General features: G+C 49.0%; 1 protein-coding gene across 2 annotated transcripts in view; it reads right to left on the reverse strand.

Annotated features, from left to right (window-relative positions):
- Positions 1–632: 632 nt before the first annotated feature.
- The window catches only part of Nsg2 (neuronal vesicle trafficking associated 2), a 31,755-nt gene continuing 6,345 nt past the window's right edge, over positions 633–26,042 (reverse strand). Inside the window, exons 2-4 of one of the 2 annotated variants that reach the window (XM_070022902.1) lie at positions 19,802–19,885; positions 3,476–3,586; positions 633–1,427 (exon numbers count right to left, since the gene is read on the reverse strand). In XM_070022902.1, coding sequence (XP_069879003.1) covers positions 1,236–1,427; positions 3,476–3,586; positions 19,802–19,885 — 387 coding nt within the window. In that variant the 3' untranslated portion in view covers positions 633–1,235. The remainder of the gene's footprint in view (positions 1,428–3,475; positions 3,587–19,801; positions 19,886–26,042) is intronic. The other variant, XM_070022901.1, reaches the window with a different exon arrangement.

The raw sequence follows: 26,042 nt of genomic DNA on the forward strand, positions 1-26,042 counted from the left end.
CCCCCTCCTCCTCTTCCTCCTCCTCTTCCTCACTCTTCCCCTCCTCTTCCTCCTCCTCTTCCTCCTCCTCCCCCTCCTCCTCTTCCTTTCCTCTTCCTCCTCCCCCTCCTCCTCTCCCTCCTCCTCCTCCTCCTCCCCCTCCTCCTCTTCCTCCCCCTCCTCCTCCTCCCCCTCCTCCTCCTCCTCCCCCTCCTCCTCTTCCTCCCCCTCCTCTCCCTCCTCCTCCCCCTCCTCCTCTTCCTCACTCTTCCCCTCCCCCTCCTCCTCCTCCTCTTCCTCTCCTCCTCCTCCTCCCCCTCCTCCTCTTCCTTTCCTCTTCCTCCTCCCCCTCCTCCTCTCCCTCCTCCTCCTCCTCCTCTCCCTCCTCCTCTTCCTCCCCCTCCTCCTCCCCCTCCTCCTCCTCCCCCTCCTCTCCCTCCTCCTCCCCCTCCTCCCTCTCCTCCTCCCCCTCCTCCTCTTCCTCACTCTTCCCCTCCTCTTCCTCCTCCTCCTCCTCTTCCTCCTCCTCCTCCTCCCCCTCCTCCTCCTCCTCTCCCTCCTCCTCCCCCTCCTCCCCCCCTCCTCTTCCTCTCCTCTTCCTCACTCTTCCTCCTCCTCCCCTCCCCCTCCCCCTCCTCCATTCTCTCCTCGCCCCCCCCCCCACGGGCAGGACCCAGCTGTAGATCCAGAAGAATCCGCGGCCCAGAGGGGCCCGGCCCTCCCCGCCCGCCCGGCCGAGGCTGTGGCTCACTGTCTGGGGTCTGGCCTTCTCTGGTTTTCTATTTTCCTAACAAAGAATACGCAGTGGCTTTGGGGACGATCAACGGGAAACATGCCTTTGTACAAGGGGTGGGGGACGGACGGACCGACGGACGGACAGACGGGGCGGGCGGGGCGGAGGGACACGCGGCCGGGACAGCCCCAGGGCTCGAGGGTTCCCGCCCTGGGGGACATGACTGATGCTTGGCTTAGCCAATGGGGACCCAGCACCCACCCCCACCCCGCCCAGGAGGACGCTTCGCTACCCATTGGAGCTTGGCTGAGCCAATGGGATCTCAGCGTCCCGCCCACCCAGGAGGACGGCGCTGCCTCACGATTGGAGGGTGGCTTAGCCCAGGGGGGCGGGGCCCTCCCTCCACTGCCCCGCCCCCGCCCCGCCCAGGAGGACAGCGTCATCTCGTGATTGGAGCTTGGCTCGGCCAATGGGAGCCCGCCCGCCCCGCCCGCCCCGCCCCCCCAGGCGGGCCGCGCGGCCTCTAGTGGCCCTGGGTCTTGGGCGGCTTGGGCTCGTGGATGACGGCGGCGGCCGAGAGCCAGGGCCCGATGGCGCGCGCCGTGCTCTGCCGCGCCGCGCTGTAGTGGCTGATGACCGTGTAGAAGCGGCTTCTGGAGCTGGGGTCCTGCGAGGAGTAGTACGCGTCCAGGGAGGCCGGGATGCAGCGCTTGTGCTGGGGCGGGAGAGGCACGGTCAGGGGGCGGCCTGGGAACCCCACTTTCTACCCAGGTTACCCCTCCCCCCCCTGTCCCGTCTGGGGAGCCCCGGCTCTGTGTCACCATCATGATCATCACCATCACTACCATCATCATCATCATCACCATCATCATAACCATCGTCACCACCATGATCATCATCATCATCATCACCAACATCAACCATCACCATCACCATCATCATCATCACCATCATCATCATAACCATCGTCACCACCATGATCATCATCATCATCACCAACATCAATCATCACCATCACCATCATCACCATCATCATCATCATCATCATCACCATTATCGTCATCATCACCATCATCATCATCATCATCACCATCATCACTATCATCACCATCATCATCATCACCATCACCATCATCATCATCATCATCATCACCATCACTACCATCATCACCGTCATCATCATCATCATCATCATCATCATAACCATCATCATCATCATCATCATCACCATCACTACCATCATCACCATCATCATCATCATCATCATAACCATCGTCACCACCATGATCATCATCATCACCATCATCATCACCATCATCATCATCATCATCATCATCATCACCATCATCATCACCATCATCATCATCATCATCATCATCATCACCATCATCATCATCATCACCATCATCATCATCACCATCATCATCATCATCACCATCATCATCACCATCATCGTCATCATAACCATCATCACCACCATGATCATCATCATCATCACCATCATCACCACCATGATCATCATCACTACCATCATCATCATCATCATCATCACCATCATCATCATCACCATCACCATCATCATCACCATCATCGTCATCATAACCATCATCACCACCATGATCATCATCATCATCACCATCATCACCATTACCATCACCATCATCACCATCATCACCATTACCATCACCATCATCACCATCATCATCACCATCATCACCATCATCACCATCACCATCATCATCACCATCATCACCATTACCATCATCACCATCATCACCATCATCATATCATCATCACCATCATCACCATCATCATCATAACCATCATCATCACCATCATCACCATCATCATCACCATCATCATCACCATCATCACCACCATGATCATCATCACCATCATCATCATCATCATCATCATCGTCATCATAACCATCATCACCACCATGATCATCATCATCATCACCATCATCATCATCACCATCATCATCATCACCATCATCACCATCATCGTCATCATCATCATCACCATGTCATCATCATCATCACCATCACCATCATCATCACACCCAAGGACAACGCATTTACAATGTAGACCATGCCTGCTTGGCCCTTCATCCTTGGAATGTCTTTATTGTAGCTGTGATTCCCAGGGAAATCCTCCTCGCTAAGTGCTCCGTTTCCTCATCTGTACCATGGCCACAACGAAGTCTTTCTTTTCTTTTTTTTTTTTTTGGTTTAGGAGGATCATAACGTTTAGTTGAGATAGTTATTATGAGCTGTCCAGGTCCTACAGGTGCAGGAGGCCTGGCACATGGTACTTTGTAAGCAGTAAGAACCCACACTAACATCTTCTCACCCCTCAAATATGCTGTCTGTGACGGCAACCTGATGCTGGCAATCCATTGTCAACAGGGCTTTCTATTTCTCTCCCATTTTTTTACTTTTTGCCAGTCATGGGGCTTGAACTCAGGGCCTGGGCGCTGTCCCTGCGCGTCTTTGAGCTCAAGGCGAGTGCCCTACCACTTGAGCCACAGCGCCACTTCTGGTTTCCTGGTGGTTCATTGGAGATCAGCATCTCATAGACTTTCCTGCTCAGGCTGGCTTCGAACCGTGATCCTCAGATCTCAGCCTCCTGAGTCTCTGGGATGACAGGCGTGAGCCGGAGGGGCTGATTTTTGAGGCTGAAATGGGTTCATTCATCTCCTGACTCGGGGGCCCAGCTCTGCCCCCCCCCAGTCCCCTCTGGGTGTCCCTGCGGCCTTACCTTGTACACGAACCCCTCTGGGCAGCTGTGGTCGTAGGTGAAGGCTTTGTAAACCACCAGGAACACGATGCAGGCGAGGAAAGCGAGGGCCAGGCTGACGAGAATGGTGACCTGGAAGGGGAAGAGAGTGGGGAGTTAGGCAGGGGGCCGGGGGGACCCCAGCTCCAGCCCTGAACCCCGAGGAGGAGGATGAAGGCACAGACACCCAAGGCCAGCTTCCAGCGTGACCTTGAACGACGCCCCTGCGCCCACCCGGGCCTCGGTTTCCCCGTCTGTAGGATAATCTGGGGGGCTGAGTGTGTGTGCCGGTCCCGGGGCTCGAACTCGGGGCCTGGGCGCTGACTCTGAGCTGCTGAGCTGCAGGCTGGCGCTGTGCCACCCGAGCCACATGATTAACTCATGCATTGTTAACTGATCGATCCGGTCCGTGACTTTTTGGTGGCTCACTGGAGGTCAGAGCCTCACGGCCTCTCCTGCCCGGGCTGGCCTCGAACCCTGATCCTCGGATCTCAGCCTCCTGACCCGCTGGGCCCGGCAGAGACGCGAGTGCACGCCAGCACGCATGCGCAGGTATGCATGTGCGCATGCACCTGCATGGCTATGCTTGGGTATGTATGTGCGCATGGGCCTGCGTGGCTGTGCTTGGGTATGTATGTGCGCGTGCGTGGCTATGCTTGGGTTTGTATGTGCGCATGCGCCTGCGTGACTGTGCTTGGGTGTGTATGTGCGCATGCGCCTGCGTGGCTGTGCTTGGGTATGTATGTGCGCATGCGCTTGTGTTGGGTTTGTATGTGCGCATGCGTCTGCGTGACTGTACTTGGGTGTGTATGTGCGCATGCGCCTGCGTGGCTATGCTTGGGTTTGTATGTGCGCATGCGCATGCGTGGCTATGCTTGGGTTTGTATGTGCGCCTGCGCATACCCTTCCTCCCCCTGCTGTCCCCTCCCGCCCCCCGGCCTGAGCCTCTCTCTGTTTATTGTTATTATCTTTCAGTAGCGGTGCAGAGGGTTTGGCCGTCAGCATGTCAAATATGGGTCCAAGCCACGTGGAGCCACGTCCCCCCTTCCATCCTTCTCCCCCCCCCCCAGCCCCACTAACCCTCAAAGGACCCGGATCCACTTCCACAGATGGACGTGGACAATCAAGAGTGGATGGACGGAATCTGTGAGGTGACTGATCAGGTAGAAGATAATAGGATAAGATAATAAGATAATAGGTGGCAGGCGCTTAAATAATTGATATATACGTAGATTAGATAAGATAGATGATTGATAAAACCAGCAGATAAATGATAAGATAGATGATTGATAGATGATTGCTTGTGATTGATCAGATAAATGATAGTTAAGGTAGGTAGATAGGATGGATAAGATTAATGTTTGGGGCTCAGGTAGAAGATTAACAGATAAATATGACAGACACATGATAGATTAGATAGATAATAGGTAAGATGATAGTGGAAATACATTAATGGATAGATTAGATGACAAATAAGGAAGATGGTAGATAGATGAGATCTGTAGATAAGTGAGATAAGATAGGTGACAGGTGAATAAATTATTAATGGATAAATCAGCTTACTTATAGGAAAGATGGATAAAAACAGACTATACTGATTGATAGATCCTCTAGATGACATAGATAGGTAGATAGACTGGTGAGTGGATGGAAGGATGGATGGGTGGAAGGAAGGAAGATAGGTAGGATGGAAGGAAGGAAGGAAGGAAGGTTGGATGGAATGATGGATGGAAGGAAGGGTGGATGGATGGATGGAAGGATAGATGGATGGATGGAAGGAAGGATGGATAAATGGATGGATGGAAGGAAGGAAGGAAGGATGGATGGATGGATGGATGGATAGATGGATGGATAGAAGGAAGGAAGGATGGATGGATGGATGGATAGATGGATGGATAGAAGGAAGGAAGGAAGGATGGATGGATGGATGGATGGATGGGAGACAGATGAGACAAAGATAGGGACTGGAATGTTCTGCCATTCTCATGGAAGTGGATGGAGAGGGATTGTGTCAAGTGGATTAAGTCGCTCTCGCAGGGAAGTTAGATCAGAACTAGAAATCCAAATTCCACATTATAAATCTGTATGTAAGTGCACAAGGGTGCGATGCACATACTCGCAAACGCATTGATGCATGGTATGGCGATGGTGTAAGTCCTCTGCACAGCTAACTTACAGCCTAACGAAGTGGAAGTGGGAAGCTGGAACTTGGGGTAGGGAGCAGCTCCCCCTCGGGGCTGGGGAGAAGCAGGTGAAGGGAGAGAGGAAGGTGGGCAAATGCCATTTTAATGTTCCACATACACATGCAGGAATAGTTGGGGCAGCCTCTTCCTGGCATTTCTGGGGCGCTGCCCACCACAGCGGAGCTCTGCTTAAACTGGGGTGGACCATCTGGATCTCCACAACCCCCCAAACTATCTCTGTCTCATCTCTCTCCATCCATCCATCCATCCACCCATCCATCTATCCTTCCTTCCATCCATCCACCCATCCATCCTGCCTTCCATCTATCTACCCATCCATCCATCCTGCCTTCCTTCCATCTATCCATCCACCCATCCATCTATCCTTCCTTCCACCCATCCACCCATCCATCTATCCTTCCTTCCTTCCATCCACCTATCCATCTATCCTGCCTTCCTTCCACCCATCCATCCATCCATCCATCAATCCATCCGTTCATCCATCATTCCATCATTCCATCATTCCTTCCATCCGTCCATCTACCCATCCATCTTTCTTTCCTTCCATCTACCCATCCATCCAGCCTTCCTTCCATCCGTCTATCCTTCCTTCCTTCCATCCATCCACCCATCCATTTATCCTGCCTTCCTTCACCCACCCATCCATTCACCCACTCCTCCTTCCTTCCTTCCTTCCTTCCATTCATCCATCTACCTATCCATCTATCCACCCATCCATCTATCTTTCCTTCTTTCCTTCCATCTACCCATCCATCCTGCTTTCCCTCCATCCATCCATCTACCCATCCATCCATCCACCCATTCTTTCCTTCCTTCCTTTCATCCATCCATCTACCCATCCTTCCTTCCTTCCTTCTCCTTCCCTCCTCCTCTACCTCCTTCCTCTTCCTTCCTTCATCCTCCTCCTTCTTTTCTTCCTCTTCCTCTTCCCCTTCTACTTCTTCTTCTTTTCTTAAATTTGTTGAGGAGGAGAGTGGTTTGGGGGTCCCGGGGTTTGCATTCAAGACCTTGTACCTTAAATCTGTTAAAGTAGATGCTTTCACCCTTGAGCCAGGCTCCTGTTGCGTTGGCCTTATGTGTTTGCCTGGACAGCCTGAATCTGGACCTGGACCTCCCATGTAGCTGGGAGGTATAGACAGGAGCCATAATGCGTGGCTAATTTGTTGAGATGATGTCCCTCGTACTTTTCACCCAGGCTAACCTCAAAATGAGATCTCCCCGGTTGGTTTCTCCCCCGGGAGTTGCTGGGAGGACAGGCAGGCGCCATGGTGCTCGGTCCCTAAACTCAATCTGAGTTCTTGAAGACCCATGCTCTCCTGATTACGGAGAAGGAAGCTAGAGATTTATTTATTCCAATTTGGGTTCAGAAAGAGATTTGAGTGTCTTTTCCAGACCTGGCAGCCCCCTGAGCCTTGTCCTTTCCTTTCTTGTGGAACTCCATGGCTGTCACTACAGCCGAGCCCTGGATGGAAGGCCCAGGTCCAGAGGCCTGGGCAAGGGACACCTATACACAAGACAACCTGCCAAAATATCCCAGGCCTTCACACACACACACACACACACACACACACACACACACACACACACACACACACACACACACACACACACAGGAGCAAGGTGCCAGTGGCTCACGCCTGTCATCCTAGCTACTCAGGAGGCTGAGATCTGAGGATCATGGTTCAAAGGTTCAAAGTCAGCCCAGGAAGGAAAGTCTAGGAGACTTTTATCTCCAAGGAACCAGCAAAAAAAATAGCTGGAAGGGCTGGGAAGGTGGCTCAGTGGTAGTGTGCTTGCCCTGCATGCATGAGGCCCTGGGTTCGATTCCTCAGCACCACATAAGCAGAAAAAGGCAAAAGTGGCGCTGTAGCTCAAGTGGTAGAGCGCTCGCCTTGAGCTGAAGAGCTGAGGGACAGCGCCCAGGCCCAGAGTTCAGGCCCCACGACCAAGCAAAAAAAACCCAAAACTGCTAGAAGTCGAGGTATGGCTCAAGTGGTAGAACACCAGAGTGAAAAAGCTAAAGGATAGGGCTCAGGCCCTGAGTTCAAACCCCAGCACTGGCACAGAGAGGTGGAGGAGAGAGACAGAGACAGAGACAGAGAGAGGAGGGGCAGGAGAGACAGAGGGAGAGAGACAGAGAAAAAGGGAGAGACAGAGAGAGGGGGAGGGGAGAGAGAGACAGAGGGGGGAAAGAGACACACAGAGAAAAGACAGAGACAAAGACAGAGAGGCAGAGAAAGACACAAAGAGAAAGGGAGGGAGGGAGAGAGAAAGAGAGAGAGGGAGGGGAGGGAGAGAGAGAGGGAGAAAGAGAGCACACAGACAGTCCACTGCTGGCCAGCCCAAGCCTCTGCCATAGCCGTCTTTAGCCCCCAGACCCCGCCATGTCAACAGACAATGCCCAGTAGACAACCTTCTTCCTGCAGCACCAGCCAGGCCAGCAAGGCACCTGCTCATGTCAGGGAAACCAAATTTCAAGGCAAGATAAAAAATAAAATGAAATAAAACACAGCTGCCCCAGAGAACCCAGCAGCTTGGAACCTGCAGAGACAGAACTGGGCTGTCTGGCTGATGTCTTCTTCCTGAACCCCAAAGATGCTGAGCCCAGGGCACCCAAGGAACGAAGGAAGGAAGGAGAGAGAGGGGATCACACCGCTTACTTGGTGCTTAAACTGGCTGTAGCAAACCCAAACCTGACAGTTCACCAAAGCCCCCCCCCCATGGGCGTGGCTACGGTAGACATCCAGGAACATCCTCAGGGCACGTGGGGTGCAGCCAGGGTGCCTGCCATCACACCCTGTCTTCACAGCTCCCATGTACCCATGGGAGGTCAGAGGTGGGCAGAACAACTTCACAAAGGTGGAAGGTAACTCAGAAGTCCAGCTGGCCCACCCTATGTCACCCTACCTAGAAACCTGGCCACACATCGGAGTATTTAGTTATTTAGCATTAGTCCTGGGGTTTGAACGCAGGGCTTGGGCGCTATCTTTGAGCTCCACTTCCGGTTTTCTGGTGGTTCCTTGGAGATAATAGTCTCACAGACTTTCCTGCCCGGGCTGGCTTCGAACCATGATCCTCAGATCTCAGCCTCCTGAGTAGCTAGGATGACAGGCATTTTACAAACCAAGACAGGAGAGGTAGATGTGTGAGGAGACTCCATCTTAAAGGCTCAAAGAAGGTGAGCATCTCCATCTTACAAGGGCCTGATTCATAAAGTTCAAGGAAACAAAAGAGACGATGAGTCACAGTGTCCTGGGGCTGGACTCAGAGACAAAGACAATGGATTGCTTCCAAGCACAAAGCCTAGGGCCAGCTGGATGGCAAGAAATGGCTTCCTGAAGAGTTCGGGCTACACACAGAGCTCTTCCCTCCAGGAAGGGCTGGTGCCTCCCGATCCCATTCCTGTCTGTGGCAGGCTCTGCCCAATGACAGCATTGGGGGGTGGATTAGATTGTGAGTCTGTGATTTGCCCAAGTCCCACCCTCCCCTCCCCACCCCTGCCTAGCTCCAGGTAGGATGGTGAAATTCCCTATGGACTGCATGGGTCCCTGCTTGGAGAAAAATTACTGAAAAGAATGACAAGGATAAAGAATGACAATGAGGGAAGGCAGGTCAAGAGGGAACCTTCTTGAAGATTCCAAGTAGGGGGCTGGGAAGGGGGCTCAGGGGTAGAGCGCTTGCCTTGCATGCATGAAGCCCTGGGTTCCATTCCTCAGCACCACGTAAGCAGAAAAAGCCAGAAGTGGCACTGTGGCTCAAGTGGTAGAGCGCTCGCCTTGAGCTGAAGAGCTGAGGGACAGCGCCCAGGCCCAGAGTTCAAGCCCCACAAGCAACCAAAACAAACAAACAAAAAAAGCCATGTAGTACTTGCTCTTACATGGGCTGAAAATCACTACACCCCACCCCCTACCCCCCTTTCCCCAAAACACTAAAAATCAAAGGACTTCATGGGTTGAAACAGAAATCTTAAGGGACAGATTCCTTATTCATTCAGATGCTCTAGGGTATGGAAAAAGAAGGGGAAAGAAAGTATATATACCCTTCATGGAGAGGCAGGGTAACAATACACTAGAACAAAGGGAGCATTAGAAAGAAAATACAGGACAAGCACTAATGGCTCACGTCTGTCATCCTAGCGACTCAGGAGACTGAGATCTGAGGACCGAGGTTCAAAGCCAGCCTGGGCAGAAAAGTCCCTGTGTGAGTCATCTCCAATGAACCACCAGAAAACCAGAAATGTAGCTATGGCTCAAGTGATAGAGCACTAGTGTTGAGCAACAAAGCTAAGGGACAGCTCCCAGGCCCTGAGTTCAAACCCCACAATCAGTGGGGGGAAAAAAGAGAGAAGGAGGAGGACAAGGAGGAGGAGGAGGAGGAGAAAGAAGAGGAGGAGGAGGAGGAGGAGGAGGAGGAGGAGGAGGAGGAGGAGGAGGAGGAGGAGGAGGAGGAGGAGGAGGAGAAGGAGGAAGAGGAGGAGGAGGAGGAAGAAGAAGAAATAAAAAGCAAACACAATCTCACAACACTATTTGAGTGGCCAGGAACTGATGGCTCATGCCTGTAATCCTAGCTACTCAGGAGGCTGAGACCTGAGGATCACAGTTCAATGGGCAGGAAAGTCAGTGAGATTCATATCTCCAATAAACCACCAGAAAGCCAGAAGTGGCACTGTGGCTCAAGTGGTAGAGCACTAGCCTTGAGCTGAAGAGCTCAGGGACAGCGCCCAGTTCCAGAGTTCAAGCCTCAGGACAAACAAACAAACAAAAAACCCAATACTATTTGAGAAAAGTGTTAAATGACATATTTAGCAAGCAGAATCTGGCCATGTATCATGACCCCCTGAGGTCAAGTAGGGATGGCTTAATATCAAAACTCTATTAGTATAATTTCACAAAGAAGGCCAGCTCTGTAGTGCTAGAAAGAACCTGGGGAGATATATGCTCATGTAAATGCAAACACCCCTGGGATTCTAAATCTGAAGTTAGTGACCAATGCAATAAGACAAGAAAAACGCATTGGGAGGCTGGCGTCAAGACAAAGAAATAGAAGAGAAAACTATCCAAAAAGGAAAAGCAAGGTGAGCCTTACACATGGTGAAAATGATCATCTCTCCATCCAGGAAACCCAAAGAAGCAACTTTGAAAATGAATCATTCGAAATAAGAAGAGAAGTTGGTAATCATGCCTGGTGGCAAATAGATTTGCAAAATTCAGAGTTGAAGGCTTGCTGTTTGGGTCTGTGAGGATGTGGATATGTGTTAAATCCCGGGTTCAATCCTCAGCACTCAAAAGATACTATATTGATTTTTATTTTTTTATTTATGATTTGTTAAATTTATTCTTTTGTTAGATAACATAATGACTGATACCTAGGAATAAATAATGAACCAACATGAATAGTAAGCATTACTACCAATATTAATATTTATAACACAAAAGAATATTTATAAATATTATATATATATATATACACACACATATATATATATATATATATATATATATATATATATATATATATATGTGTGTGTGTGTGTGTGTGTGTGTGTTACCTGGGGCTAGAACTCAGGGCCTGGGCATTGGCCCTGAGCTTTTTTAGCTCAAGGTTGGTGCTCTACCACTTGAACCACAGCTTCACTTATTGGGGGAGGGGGGTTGATGGTTCATTGGAGGTAAGATTCTCACAGACTTCCCTGCTCAGGCTGGCTTTGAACTTACAATCCTCAGCTCTCACCCTCCTGAGTAGCTAGGCTGACAGGCGTGAGCCACCAGTGCCCTGCGAGGAGGGCTTGATTTTTATAGCGCTGCATGCATCCATCCATGTTTGCCTTTATGCCTTCTGGAGTCTGTGATCCATTTGAGTACAAAGCCAAAGTAAAACTCCTGGAGAAACGAAACAAACAAACCAAGACAAGTGGTTCCAGAAACCACACAGGCAACTGAGAACACATGGAACAAATGAAAGAAAAAATGGTGTGTGTAGCTCTGGGACACAGCTGAACCCTCAAGGTAAGACCTGCAAAGAGTCGAACTTCAGGCACAGGATGGTGCCAACTACCCAACAGCCAACCAAAACCAAAGCAACAACGATGACAACTAATACAGAAGGATCTGCGCATGCCCAGTGGTCCCCACACAATCTGACATGCAGAAAACATCTCCCAAGGAATGAACGACCCCTAGGCTGCTCAGCAACCTGGGCCCCAGTGGGCATGCTCCACAAATCCAAGATGTGCAACATGGTGGCCTCCAAGGTCGTGTGGTTTATTGAGCACTTCAAACGTGGCACCGCTGATGACAGACTTCATGTGTTTGTGTATGTCAGTCCTGGGGCTTGAACTCAGGGCCTGAGGGTGGTTGCCCCAAAGCTCTTTTTTTAAGCTCAAGGCTGGTACTTGACCACTTGAGCCACAGCACCACTTCTGACTTTTTCTGTGGTTCATTGGAGATAGAAGTCTCATGGACTTTCCCGCCCTGGGCTGGCTCTGCGATAGAAAACGAGTCTGCCAGGCTCGAGTGATTGAACACTGAGGCTCAGCATCCTGTCTGCCAGTTGCCATGACAACCGTTCCCTCATAATTAAGGACCCCAGTAGTGACACGACAAACTGCACACACAGGCTCATTTTTCTGTGTCTTCATCCCCTGACAGTTCCAGAGACTTACACCTCACCACATGTGTAGCTATAATCACATTTAATAGAAGCACTCATTTCACTTGTGGGGGCCTAGAGACCAAATGATCCAAAAGCCAGCCTGAGGAACTCAATGTCTCTCTCCTGAGAAAGGTTGGTTCTCCTCCCCCTCTCTCCATCCCTCATCCTCCTCCCACTCCCTTTCTTCTCTCTTTCTCCCCCTCCCCCTCCTCCTTCCCTTTTCCTCCCTCCTTCTCTTTCCCTCTCTCTTCCTTCTTTCCCTCCCTCTCTCCTCTCCTCTACCTTTCTCTCTCTCCTTTGAAACCATCCCTGTCAGGACTTAGCCAAACAGTGAATTCCAAGAGTAAGAGAGAGAAAAGAACAAAACCAACCCAACAAGCGCAGGGTTATGCAGGATTTTTTTTTTTCATAAATGTAACCATCACTGTTAATCTTCATTTAATGTAAGCCTTTCCTAAACGTGCAGATTTCCTGGGACTGGAAGATGATCAGCATGCATTCATGTGCATGCACACACACACAAACACGAACACACACATACACACCCCTCTGGTCAGAAAAGTCTGGCTCTGATCCTTATTGACCCATATTGGCCTTTATTGACTGCGTGATTCTAAGCACGGGAGGTGACCATTCTCCTCCTGAGCTGTGATCTGCCCATCACAGTAATGCCTGCTTCCCGGACACAAAGTGAGATGGACTAGCAACCCACCTGGGCTGGACTATGGGAGCAGAATGAAGATGGAACTGGTGGCTATTTGTTTTAATGTACAATGCGTTGTTTTACTTTCCACCTAGGTCTTTGTTTTCCTATCCTATCTGATCTGAGAAAGCTTCACCCCACAACCATCGTTCGGACCCATGCCCCAGCCAGCCTAGCAGGGCCATGCCGAGAGAGAGGTTAATTCACCACTTTAGATGCATCAGGAATGAGCGCGCAGAGGAAAAGACAAGAGATTGTGGGGTGCCCAAGTTTAGACATTGATTCTCAGAAGAAACAAGGACACAATCGCCAGAGAAGAGGGCCACAAGGACAAACCAGATCTGGGCTGAGTGACAAGAGAGAAAACGTGGCCTGGAAATAAGACAGAACTGTCAGGGCATGAATGGTGTAGGGGCCCCGAACCCACTGGGCTGGTGATTTTACGTTGCTGTGTGTAGCAAGGAAGGAGCCATCAAAACTTTCCCAAGCAAAAGACAAATCTGGCCTGTCAGAGGTGGTGGGGTTGAGCAAGAAATGGGTGAGCTAGGGCTGGCATGGGGGGGGGGGACGGGGAAGCTAGGGGGAAGGCATTATTCCTGGCAAGGCAGGTGACCCAGGGGTACCAGGCCTGACTTCTCCCCTTGAAAACGCAGCCTGGTGGTGACAGTCAATCCAGTAAAGATGATTCATTCCCCGGAATGAAGCTCCCAACAGTCTAACCACTGGTTCGAGCACCCACACACACACACACACACACAAGTCGGTGTCCTGGCTGCAGCTCCACCAACACCCCATAGAAAACCAGAACTGTGGTGAAGACCTCAAGTCAGAGACTTATTCACAAGAGACTTGCTTTGGCTCAGAATCTACTAACTGAGTTTTGTTTGGATGGACAAGAAGCCAGTAAGAATGGCAGCCTGAAGACTTTAGCTTGAGGGGGAGAAGGTTCCTGAATCTCCCAGCCCCTCCTCCAAACCCTAACCCATTCTTCCAAAAACAATACCTCACCTATTTTCTATAGCCTATGTTTTCTGTCTCTGTCCCCTGTCTTTCTCTCTGTCTCTCTTTTCTGTCTCCCTCTGTCTCTTTCTTCTCCCTGTCTCTTTATCTCTCTCCCTTTCTTCTTCTTTCTCTCCATCTCTAGCTTTCTGTCCATCTTTGTTTCTCCCTCCATCTCTATCTTCTCTCTCTTTCTTCCCAGTATCTGTTTCTGTCTCTCTTTCCTCTAGCTCTCTGACTATCACTCTCTCTCACTGTCTCTATCTTTCTATTTCTGTATCTTTCTGCCTTTCTCCCTTTCTTCTCTGTCTCTGTTTCTCATTCTCTTCCCTGTTCCTGTCTCCCTCCCTCTCTATTCCCTCAATTATCTTTCTTTTTTTTTTTTGGTCTGGTCGTGGGGCCTGAACTCTGGGCCTGGGCACTGTCCCTCAGCTCTTCAGCTCAATGCTAGCGCTCTACCACTTGAGCCACAGCGCCACTTTGGCTTTTTTCTTTTTGCTTATGTGGTGCTGAGGAATCGAACCCAGGGCCTCAGGCATGCAAGGCAAGCGCTCTACCACTGAGCCACCTTCCCAGCCCCTCAATTATCTTCCTTAATATCCATCTCTCTGTTATTCTCTCCCATCAAACATTTGCTTTATAATTATTGGATCATGACAGTACATATGGGATTCCAATAGGACACATGCAAAACTCCCACCAATCACCCAGCCCAGCACCTTCATCCTGATCTTCAACAATTCCGTAGCCAGAAGTCAAACCCTCTACGCTACACTCCATCCAGGACGCCATGAAGATTCTCCCCCTGTCCAAGTAATGCCTCTTGATGTGAGCCTAGCAAGGAGTGCTTTTAATAACTTACCTTAAAAAAAAAAAAAGTTCCAAAATGGAATGCAATTAAAAAGGAAAAAAGAAAAAAAATAAGGCAACAGATAAATAAAGTGAAATCTCTGGCCTCTAGTGTACAACAGTCCATGAAGGCTTTGATGAGAAGCAATGAGACCTTGCCTGCCCTGGAAGCAGAAGCCGGGACCCGGAAGTGGAAGTCATGACCCAGAAGCAAAAGCCAGGAAGGTGCCATTTATGAGATAGTGTCATCAACAAAAGGCTCAGAAGAGAAGGCCCCAGTTCTCAACAAAGACACTGACACACAACAGGAAGAAATGAAGCCAGACAAACAAGAGACACGGGGAGATAGACACTATTCAGCGACCTAGACAGGAAACTTAAGAACCGAGGAGAAAGAAAGACAAGATGGCTAGGAAGGCAACAAATGATCATTCATTAATTCATCGAAGATGTACCCAGAATCCCAAGCTATTGGTCACCTCCACATGGGGTATTGGATTTACCGGTGAGGTATCAGGGGGTCAGAGGAGAGAAGGAATTTCCCAAGGCCATGAGGCCGAAGGAGACAAGGTCATGGACTGAGACCCCCCCCACCCCCACACACACATACACCTACAAATCCAAACACTCCCCGATTATTTTTCATCTCCTTGGAACAATGTCTTTTACATGCAAAACTCAATTCCCAGTACTAGACCATGGTAGGCCCGAAGCTTCCTCCTCAATCTCAACCCCTTCCAGGATTGCAGTAATCCAAACAGATCCAGCACCAATGCCTTCCATACTGAAGATAGTGGAATCATTCCTTAAGTTCCTATTTAAGTACCTAGAATACTTTATCAGTGCCTTCAATAATAACTCTAGCACCAAAACCTATAATAATAACAGTAATAGATATAACAGTAATAGATATAACTTGGCTTAGCAATACATCCCATAAAACAATCTACTGGGCATTGGTGGCTCATACCCATCATCCTAGTTACGCATCCTAGCTACTCAGGAGATCTGAGGATTTGAGACTGAGGATCCTGGTTCGAAGCCAATCCCAGGCCAAAAAGTCCTTACGACTCTTATCTCCAATTATCTACAAAAAGCCAGAAAAGGAGCTGTGACTCAAGTGGTAGAGCATCAGCCTTGAGTGAAAAAGCTCAAAGACAGTGCTCAGGCTTTGAGTTCAAACCCCATGACTGACCCCAAAAACCTAAAAATTAAAAATAATAAAAAAATAACAATGAAGTCTCCATCTTGTAACCAGTCAGTCTTCTGTACTGATAGGCCTGGGTTCTTGTATCTCACAGAATTATTTGCTTCTTGATTTCAACTGTAACAATCATTCGTGCTGTTCAAACCCAGCCAGCCACATAAAGGTCTGAGTTCTCAGAGAACAGATGCTCCCCAGTGGAACTTCCCACTGGCTTTAGTAACCTCCTCTACCCGGGACCACTCACAGCCATGATGAGAAGAATGTTTGCCTTCCCCAGTGCTAACTTCCCTGTGATACCCCATCGCCCTGGTAACCAACTGTTAAACAATGTGAGCCTGACTCCTTAGCAACAAGCAGAAGGGATGATGTCACTCCTTGCCTGAAGGTAACAGAGCAAAGACTCCCCCCACCCCTCCCTCCCCTCTGCTTAGCCCTGCAGAGGGTGGAGGATCACGTTGGTGCAGAAGGAAAAGGCCTTGATGCAAATCTCTGTTCCTTGAGTGTCTATTCATAATCTGACAAAGGAGCTGGTGTCATGGTCCCCACACTACCTTGTTTCTGCACCATGTCTCCGGGGTGGAGGGGAAGGGAACCCAGAAACTCTGCAAACCCCAGTTCTCTAAAGCTCACTGTGAATCCCTGGGCTTTCAGCCCCCTTTCTCTAGCTGGACTCTCCATCCTTAGCTGGGACTCCCCCCCACCCCACCACCATCTCCATGACTTCTTGGGGCTCCTTTCTACTCTCCCCATCCAGATGGAAGGCACCCCTTCCCCCTGACCCCCATGCCCAACGGCATTCCTCCCAGAAGAAACCAACTCTGGGAAATCTCACCTCCTTGACTGCCTGAGCGCAGATACCATGGTGGTAAATAGAGTCACCAAATGATCCACAAATGACCATTTGGCAGGTGGCTCACACAGCAATGGACACGCTGGACAAGAGGCTGGACAGAGTGGGGCCACAGGCAATTTCATCCTGCTTCCAAATCCAAGTGCTCCCCGTTTTTTGTTTTTTGTTTTTTAATTTTTGCTGGTCCCAGAGCTTGAATTCAGGGCTTGGCCGTTGTCCCTGAGCTTCTTTTACTGAAGGCTGGCACACTACCACTTAAGGCCCCAGCTCCACTTCTGGCTTTTCTGGTGGTTCATTGGAGACAGAAGTCCCTCGAACTTTCCCAAAGCCCAGGCTGGTTTGAACCACGATCCTCAGATCTCAGTCCCCCGAGAAACCAGGATTACAGGCATGAGCTACTGATGCCAGGCTAGTAAACCATCTGGTTCTGGCTAACTTCTTGTACCTTCCATGTCCAGAGTGAGTCAAACTTTTGCCCTGTGGCCTGACACACACACACACACACACACACCATATATCTAGTTCTTCCTCCTCCCCCCTTCCCCCCATCCCCACTTCATACCTGTGTGTGTTCATTTCCAGAGGTACCTGATGGCAGCAGGGGCCTGGTCCACATTCACTGTCCTAGTTCTGACTGCTGTGTCTGACATACTTCCGACCCCAGGGCCTTTGCACAAGTTGCATGCTCTCAGCCATCCACCACATCCTGGCATCTACAGAACGTTCATGCCCGTCTTCTATCTTAAGGCTCCCAAGCGGCCTCCTCAAGGTGCATCCCTGAGATTCACGTCCTTCTGTGTCACAGCCACGCTTTGCAGCTGCAACTTTTGACTAGTCACAACCCAGCACGCAGCCTCACGAGTGCCCCACACCACCCCTCTTGCCAGGAAAATGGAAACGCAACCCCTGGGTCTGTGCCACCGAAAGGTCAGCTCCCCAAACCTTTAGCTCTTTTGGATCTGGTACAATCACCTCAGCTGACTAACACTTGACTCTGTGTAGACATTTCTGTAGCGAGAAAGGGCAGGAAAGACATGAAGGAATAAAAGAGACATTCATCCAAGCATTGGGGGCAGTAACAAATGCTGATGGGGAGGTGAGCGGGGGGGGGGGGGGGGATACAAGATACCCGATCACACCGTTGGTGGGAATGCAAACTGGTGCGGCCACTATGGAAGTCAGTACGGAGACTACTCAGAAAACTAAACACAGCCGGGCGCCGGTGGCTCACGCCTGTCATCCTAGCTACTCAGGAGGCTGAGACTTGAGGATCGTGGTTCAAAGTCAGCCCAGGCAGGAAAGTCCATGAGACTCTGATCTCCAATGAACCACCAGAAAAATGGAAGTGGCGCCGTGGCTCAAGTGGTAGAGCGCTCGCCTTGAGCTGAAGAGCTGAGGGACAGCGCCCAGACCCAGAGTTCAAGCCCTATGACTCTTCCTCCCTCAAAAAAAGAAAAGCAAACTAAACACAGAGCTCCCCTGTGCTCTGGCCATGCCCCTTGGGCATCTACCCAGAATATGACAAGTCTGGATCCAGTAGAGATGCCCACACTGCACACTCCTCGCGTCTCTATTCCTGATCGCCAAGTTATAGAAACAGCCCAGATGCCCCGCAAAGGATGAGTGGGTCGAGAAGATGTTATATAAATATTTACAGTGGAATTTTATTCATCCGTCAGGAAGAGGAAGAATGCGGAAACTAGATCTAGAATACATGGGGGTGGGGTGAGGGAACGTGGGAGAAAACGGAGAGAGAGAGGGAAGGGCGGGGAGGGGGGGGACATTGTCCAAAAAAGAAATGTACTCATGACCTGACTTATGTAACTGTAACCCTTTGTGCATCACCTTTACCCTAACAATAAAAAGCAATGGTTAGCATTAAAAAAAGAGGAATAATATGTAATTTTCAGGGAGATGGATGGACTTGGGGGGGAAAAATGTGCCAGGTGAAGTAAATTAGGCTCAAGGAGACCAAGAAAGCATGTTTTCTCTCCTAGGTGGAAGTTGGAATTAATGAAAAACATGATTGAAAACATACACAGGATCCTGTGCGAGAAGATACCAAGATATTCACTAAAGTACAGTAAAGGCATGGGGGGGCGGGGTTTGCAATGATGGAGCGCCTTTGCACAACTAACTTACATGAACAAGGGAAAAGCTGCAATGCATACATATATTTTTTTTTTTTTGGTCAGTCATAGGGCTTGAACTCTGGGCCTGGGCGCTGTCCCTCAGCTCTTCAGCTCAAGGCTAGTGCTCTACCACTTGAGCCACAGCGCCACTTCTGGTTTTCTGGTGGTTCCTTGGAGATCAGAGTCTCCCAGACTTTCCTGCCTGGGCTGGCTTTGAACCACGATCCTCAGATCTCAGCCTCCTGAGAAGCTAGGATGACAGGCCAACGCTCAGCTGGAACGTATTTTGTAACATGGAGTGGTGGGTTCAAGAGGAGGAAGTGGATGAATAGAGAGAGGAAAGGTAGGCGAATGGAGTCATAATATTCAACGTACACATATGAAAATGGACCCAGGGAAGGGATGGGGTGGGGAGAGATAGGGGAAGATGATGGAAAGGGGGGATGGCGGGGAGGGGACACTGATCAAGATACATCACACTCATAAACTGACATGTTGAATTGAACATTAAAAGGGGAGGGGCATTTGCCACCAGATGCTGGATTATAAAGAGAGGAAGGAGCTCATGGCTTCAGGAAATGCTCCCCCATGGGCTCTGTCCTTCCCCGCCCCTGCCCCCTGCCCGGTCAGGCCACGGTGGTCTGTGCATGGAGCTGACCACTGCGAGTCTTGCTCTGTGGTCACTGTGACTTCTTCCCATCGCCCACACTGACCGTGAACTCCGCGATCTTCGGCACCCGGAACTTCCCTTTGTTCTTCTGCTCCGGCTGATACTCTGTTCTTGTTTTCACGATCACCTGGAAAGTTCAGCCAGGGTTAGTAGGCATGGAGACCAAACCTGTCTCTGTCCTGGTCCCTTCTCCTAATAACTAGTGAAGAAAAATGCCCCCATGACACTCCTCTAACCATACACAGAATGGCAAAATTCGAATTACTCCTATTATCCTTCCCCATTCCAATAGGGATATTCATGCAGGTAATGTGTGTGTGTGTGTGTGTGTGTGTGTGTGTGTGTGTCCTGGGCTTTGCATTCAGAGCCTCGGTGCTGTCCCTGAGCTTTTTCATTCAAGACTGGCGTTCTACCACTTGAGCCACAGCTCCACTTCTGGCTCATTGGAGATCAGAGTCTGTCAGACATTTCTGCTCAGGGAGAGGGTTGGATTCCAACCATGATCTTCAGATCTCAGCCTCCTGAATAGCTAGGATGATAGGTGTGATCCACCAGTGTTTGGTTTTTAATACTTTTGTGTGTGTGTGTTTAAGTGCTGGGCAGAAGCAGCAACGTGGCTCTGAGTTGGCCACGTGATCGTGGGGTGGTGGGGGAGACTATTGGAGTGTGTTCTGTTGTTGAGTTAGGGTGCTTGGAAGGCAAGGTATATTCTATGCACTTCTGGCTTATGCGATGGTGTTTTCAATGTAGGGTAGATTTATGTGGACATGACATTATGGGTCAGGTTAGCCCATCCTCTCCTCCCTTGGATGTGCCGCCATCTTGTTCTGTGTCTCTTTTCTCCCCCATGGCCCAGTTCTTTCTGTCCCTTCCTCAAGATCCAACTCTCATCCCTGAGCTCTCTGAAGTAAGACTACTAGGTCTAACAGGCACCATCTTGGCAACCTGGTGGATGATGGGGAATTGGGTCTAATGGGTGCCATCTTGGCTTCTTGGTGGATGAAGGTGAAGTCCCACCCCCCAGGTGATGGGTGTGCCAGATTTCCTAGATGCAGGGTAGGGGCTTGGTCAATAGGTGAGTGGACCTGCCAGATCTGTACCATGAACTCATGAGACTCATTGAACTCTTGAGCATCTTGTGATCCTGCCCTCTCACCATAACCCTGTCTGGGGCCCGACCAGCTCAGCCACCATTTTTTGTGCAATTTCTTGTGTCTCCTGACTCCCTTCTAGTCCCATGGTGTCCCACTTCAGCCCTCCATTAGAATTGATCGGGTCTGTTGACATTGTTTTTCTGCTCTTTCTTTCCTCTCTCACACTCATATCTCAGTTTCCTATCCGTGTTAAGTGTATTCAAGGCTGCAAATGTTTTGGGAGCCGTGTGTCCGCTCTTTATTAGAAAGTCCAGCTTTCTAATAAAGATTCCCAACGTGACCTCTCAAAATGAGGATTCTCTTGTGTCTCATGATCGAATTCCCGTATAACACGCCATGTTGGGATTTCTCCAAGCTAGAGATCATGGCTACTCTCCTCCTCTTCTTCAAGCCCTGCTCGGTGTATTTTCATGGTCAAGTTCACCTTTTATTTTTTTGGACTTGTTAATGCATTTCTCCATTCAGACCTTACTCAACACATGGTTCACCCTACTGGACATTGTTCCTGGAGTCATAGAATTCCCAGGGCCACCATCAAACTCTAGGATCCTAATGAACTTGCCACAGGCCACCTTTCCCTCCCTATTCTTGTGGCAATGGAGCTTAGATAATCACAGCGTTACCACGCCCTTGTTTGTACCAAATCGAATGTAGGAATTGCCCGTGACCCTTCCTCAATCCTCATGTCCATCTTTCTACCCATCCACTTTCCTCCCAGGTGGACACAGCCATCCAGGACTGTCCCCTCCCCAGCCCAGGGCCTCAGTGACTCTCCCCCCAGCTTCCACACTGGCTGGCTTCATATCATTGGAGACAAAAGGAGTGATCGGAAACAGCCAGGCACATGGAAGATACCAGGGGACTCATGAAGAAACCGCGTTGAGTGGACAGAGAACAGGAGGACCAGGTGGGGACAGGGGACAGACATGCGGCCCCCAGGAAGAGCAAATCGAGGGGGCAGCAAGAATCTAAAGAAGGATGGGACTCGAAAGGACAGCATGGCAGCCACCTCAGCCACAGCGAATCTCCGCAGGATGGAGAGAGTGGGATCGGGGAAGTACAGTGTCCCCCCCCTCCTTTCCCCCTCCACATGTCCCCCTCTTCCTCCCATCCCCCAATCACTGGGAACTGTCAGAAGCTCCAGGCTTCACTCCCAGGCTGGGAGACAGGAGCATCCTTTGCTTTTTATGTAAGATACAGCAGCAGTTACTTAAAAAAAAAAAATTTATGAAGAAGAATGCAAATGTCAGCCAATTGTTATTAGTTCTGCCTTGCAGGAATCTGACTGCATAAGAAGGAAGGGGGGGAGGGAAGGGGGAGGAAGATGACAGGAAGGAAGGGATGGGAAGGAGAGGGGAGAGGAGGAGGAGGGAGAAGAGGGAGAGAGGGAGGAGGGAGAGAGAGGGGGAGGAGGGAGAGAGATGGGGAGGGGGAGGATGGGAGGAGGGGGAGGGAGTGGAGAGCAAAGGAGAGAAGGAAAGGGAAGGAAGGGAAGAGAAAGGAAGAAAAACTCTATTCTGGATATTCTTTTTCCTGTGATAAAAAATAACACACACACACACACACACACACACACACACACACACACACACACACACACACACACACACACACACACACACACACTGCCCTGAACATTTTGATTTGTAACAAAAATGAAGAGAGAGAGCAGGAAAGAGGGGAGTGGGGGAAAAATTGTCCATAGTCTTTTTTTAAAATTAAGGTTTGATAGACATTCTGGAAGAAAATGAAATTCCAGGTTGACCACGATGGGGGTGGGGGGAGGGAGTGGTCAACCATGTGCCTTGATTTTCCTCTTCTGTGAACCTCTTTGAGATCATCTGCGTTTCTTTTTCATTTTTACGTGACGATCATTGCTGCATGATCCTTAAGTAGTTAGTACCCAGGGGTCTCAATTCAAGTCTCCAGCCATGTCATCTCTTCCCCATGATTAATAACTGCCAAAGCCAGATGACCGCAGGGGAGTATAAAAACACAGATGATCACCATTGAAAATACGATTTCCCAGCATCCTGAGCCACGGGGAGATCTGCACACAGCTTGGCCCGGGGATTGGCAGAAAGAAGAGATTCAGGGACAGAAGTGCCAGGGCAGAGCCCGATTGTATTTTTATGAGCTAGACTCGCACAAGACAAAAATAGCTGTGCGCTTGTGCTCTTGGCTCAGCCCTGCAGCAGAGGGAGGAGGAGAGAGTGGCCAGCCAGGGCTGCTGGCAGGTGCCAGGCTCCCAGCAGCCGGCCCCGACGCCCCCCTCCTCCTCCTGACCCCATTTCCTCCCATCCTCCATGCTCTCTTTAAAATGATCTGCTGTCTTTCTCATGCTTCAGAGCAGCCCAAGGGAGCCTCGGTGAATTCAGCCACTGGACAGATGGCTGGGGCAAGGTTGAATCAGGGGTGCAGTTGCCAGATTATTGTGGCTTTTCCTAGGATCTGACATTCTGGGGTTTTGGTGTTTGTTTGTTTCTTTTAGTATTTTATTTTCTTGGTTTTGTTTGGGGGTACTAAGGTTTGGACTCAGGGATCCTGGCTCACTTGGCTGGCTAGGCTGGTGCTCTACCACTTGAACCACGTCTCCAGCCCTGATTTGGTTTTTTTGCTGGTTATTTTAGAGATGGACTCCAGAGACTGTTTTCTGTCCAGGCTGGCTTTGAATCTTGATCCTTCAGATCTCAGCCTCCTGAGTAGCTAGGAGGACAGATACAAGCAACAAGTACCTTGCTAATATATAATATATAACATAGAGCTTAGTTTATGTATATTTATTATGTATATGTTATATACTCATGCAATGTTATACATAAATATACCTTATGTTATATGTTATGTATAACATAAATATAAATGTATAGCTCTATATGATATGTATCATAGTTATATAGATTACTTATAAAATGTATATTATATGATATATATATAACATAAATATATCTTGTTACATGTTATGTGTAACATAAATATAAATGTGCAACTAATCACATTATTTATATATAATTTATAATATACACATATTATATAATATATACTATATATTAGATATTATGTTATACACATAATGTATGTTATAGATAGCAAATATGTCTTATGTCATATGTTATGTATAACATATAACTATAACTGCATATAACTACATACTATATCAACATATAACATACTAACATGTATAGTATATGTAATACATGATACATAGCAGATATAATAAATGTGTATATTACATATTATAATATATAATGCATATGTAACATAATGTAATGTGTGAAATATGTAAATACATATTATCAATTGTATATTCTGTAATAGATATATAACATATGATGATAGAGTAGATACATGTGATGGTGTGTACAGCACATGCATAACTAGTATACACAGCTATATAGATAATGTATGTATTATCTATTATTATATATACCAGGCATCGTGCATGGGTGTTAAACGCCTTCCATGCTGCGTCTTGGCTCCTCCTCTCCTCTTTCCATGGGCGTGGAGTTATGGGCCATCATCCCCACTTCCCAGATGGAGAAGCTGAGTCTCAGCGAGCAGCTCCCATGACCACAAGGAGGTAGAGCCAAGCCCTTAAGGAAAGCTTGACTCCAGTGATATGACTAAATCATGAGTTGGAGGCATGGTTCAAGTGGTAGAGCACCAGCCAACAAGTAAAAGCTTCCCATATCTACTTCGAGTCCCAGTCGCAGACAAACCAAAGTAGCCAGCTAGCTAGATTACTAAAAGATCTACTGAATTGTCTATTGAATGCTACTATGATTATTACATAGATTGCATATAATCAGTGAATGAACAAGTCAGTCCTGTCTCTAAAGAGCAAACGTGACATTGAGATCGCAGGAGGCTGAGATCTGAGGATCACAGTTCAAAGCCAGCCTGGGCAATAAAGTCCATGAAGCTCCTATCTCCAGTGGACTACAAAAAGCCAGAAGTGGAGCCATTGTTCAAGTGGTAGAGTGCTAACCTTGAGTGGGGAAAATAAACCTCAGGGACAGCACCCAGGCCCTGAGTTCAAGTGCAAGAACTTGTATGAAAAAGGGAAAGAAAGAAGAAAGGAAGGAAGAAAGAAAGGAAGAAAGAAAGGAAGAAAGGAAGGAAGGAAGGAAGGAAGGAAGGAAGAAAGAAAGAAAGAAAGAAAGAGAGAGAGAGAAAGAAAGAAAGAAAGATTGAGAGAGAGAGAAAGAAGGAAAGAAAGGGAAGGAAGACAGAAAAGGAAAGAAGGAATAAAAAATGTGAAAAAATACAACAAACACAACAAGGCCCAGAGAAGTTAAACACTTTGCCTAAAGCCACACAGTCAACAAATAGCTTCTCCAGGTGTTGGGACTACAAAGGGTTTGGGATTGACCATGCATACAGTGAAGCTTGCCATTCATCCATTGGTCCCTAAGCATCCCCATCCTTCTACACAGCAGGCATGTTAAGTTCAGGCCAGCTGTCAGAAGACTTCATCAATAGCAAGCATTCTGCCCAGAGCCTGGCAGCTGGCTTATGGAACATCTGGTCTACCTGGGTGGTTGGTGGTGGTTATTATTTTTATCCAAAGTGAGATTGTGCCTGTCTGTGGTGCTTGAACTCTGGGCGCTGTCCCTGAGCCCTTCAGCTCAAGGCTAGCGCTCGACCACGTTGAGCGATAGCTCCGCTTCCAGTTTTCTGGTGGTTCATTAGAGATCAAGAGTCTCATGGACTTTCCTGCCTGGGCTGGCTTTGAATCTCCATCCTCAGATCTCAGCCTCCTGAGTAGCTAGGATGACAGGTGTGAGCCACCAGCACCTGGCTTGCCTTGTTCATTTTTCTTGCTATCTCCTGGACTGCAGTCAACTCTCTGAGCCTGAACCCTGCATCTGTACAGGTGGAAATAATGGTAGAATTTCAGACAGGCCAACAGACTCTCTCTCTCTCTCTCTCTCTCTCTCTCTCTCTCTCTCTCTCTCTCTCTCTCTCTCTCTCTCTCTCTCTCTCTCTCACACACACACACACACACACACACACACACACACACACACACACACACACACACACACAGTTTTTAAAGAGATCTTGGGGTCTGTGGTTACTCAGCTAAATCAAGGTAGCAAGGTCTCAAAGGCTGTTTACTGGCCCTGT

Source organism: Dipodomys merriami, unplaced genomic scaffold, assembly GCF_024711535.1.
Source record: "Dipodomys merriami isolate MVZ:Mamm:240054 unplaced genomic scaffold, mDipMer1.0.p SCAF_1541, whole genome shotgun sequence".
Taxonomy (NCBI): domain Eukaryota; kingdom Metazoa; phylum Chordata; class Mammalia; order Rodentia; family Heteromyidae; genus Dipodomys; species Dipodomys merriami.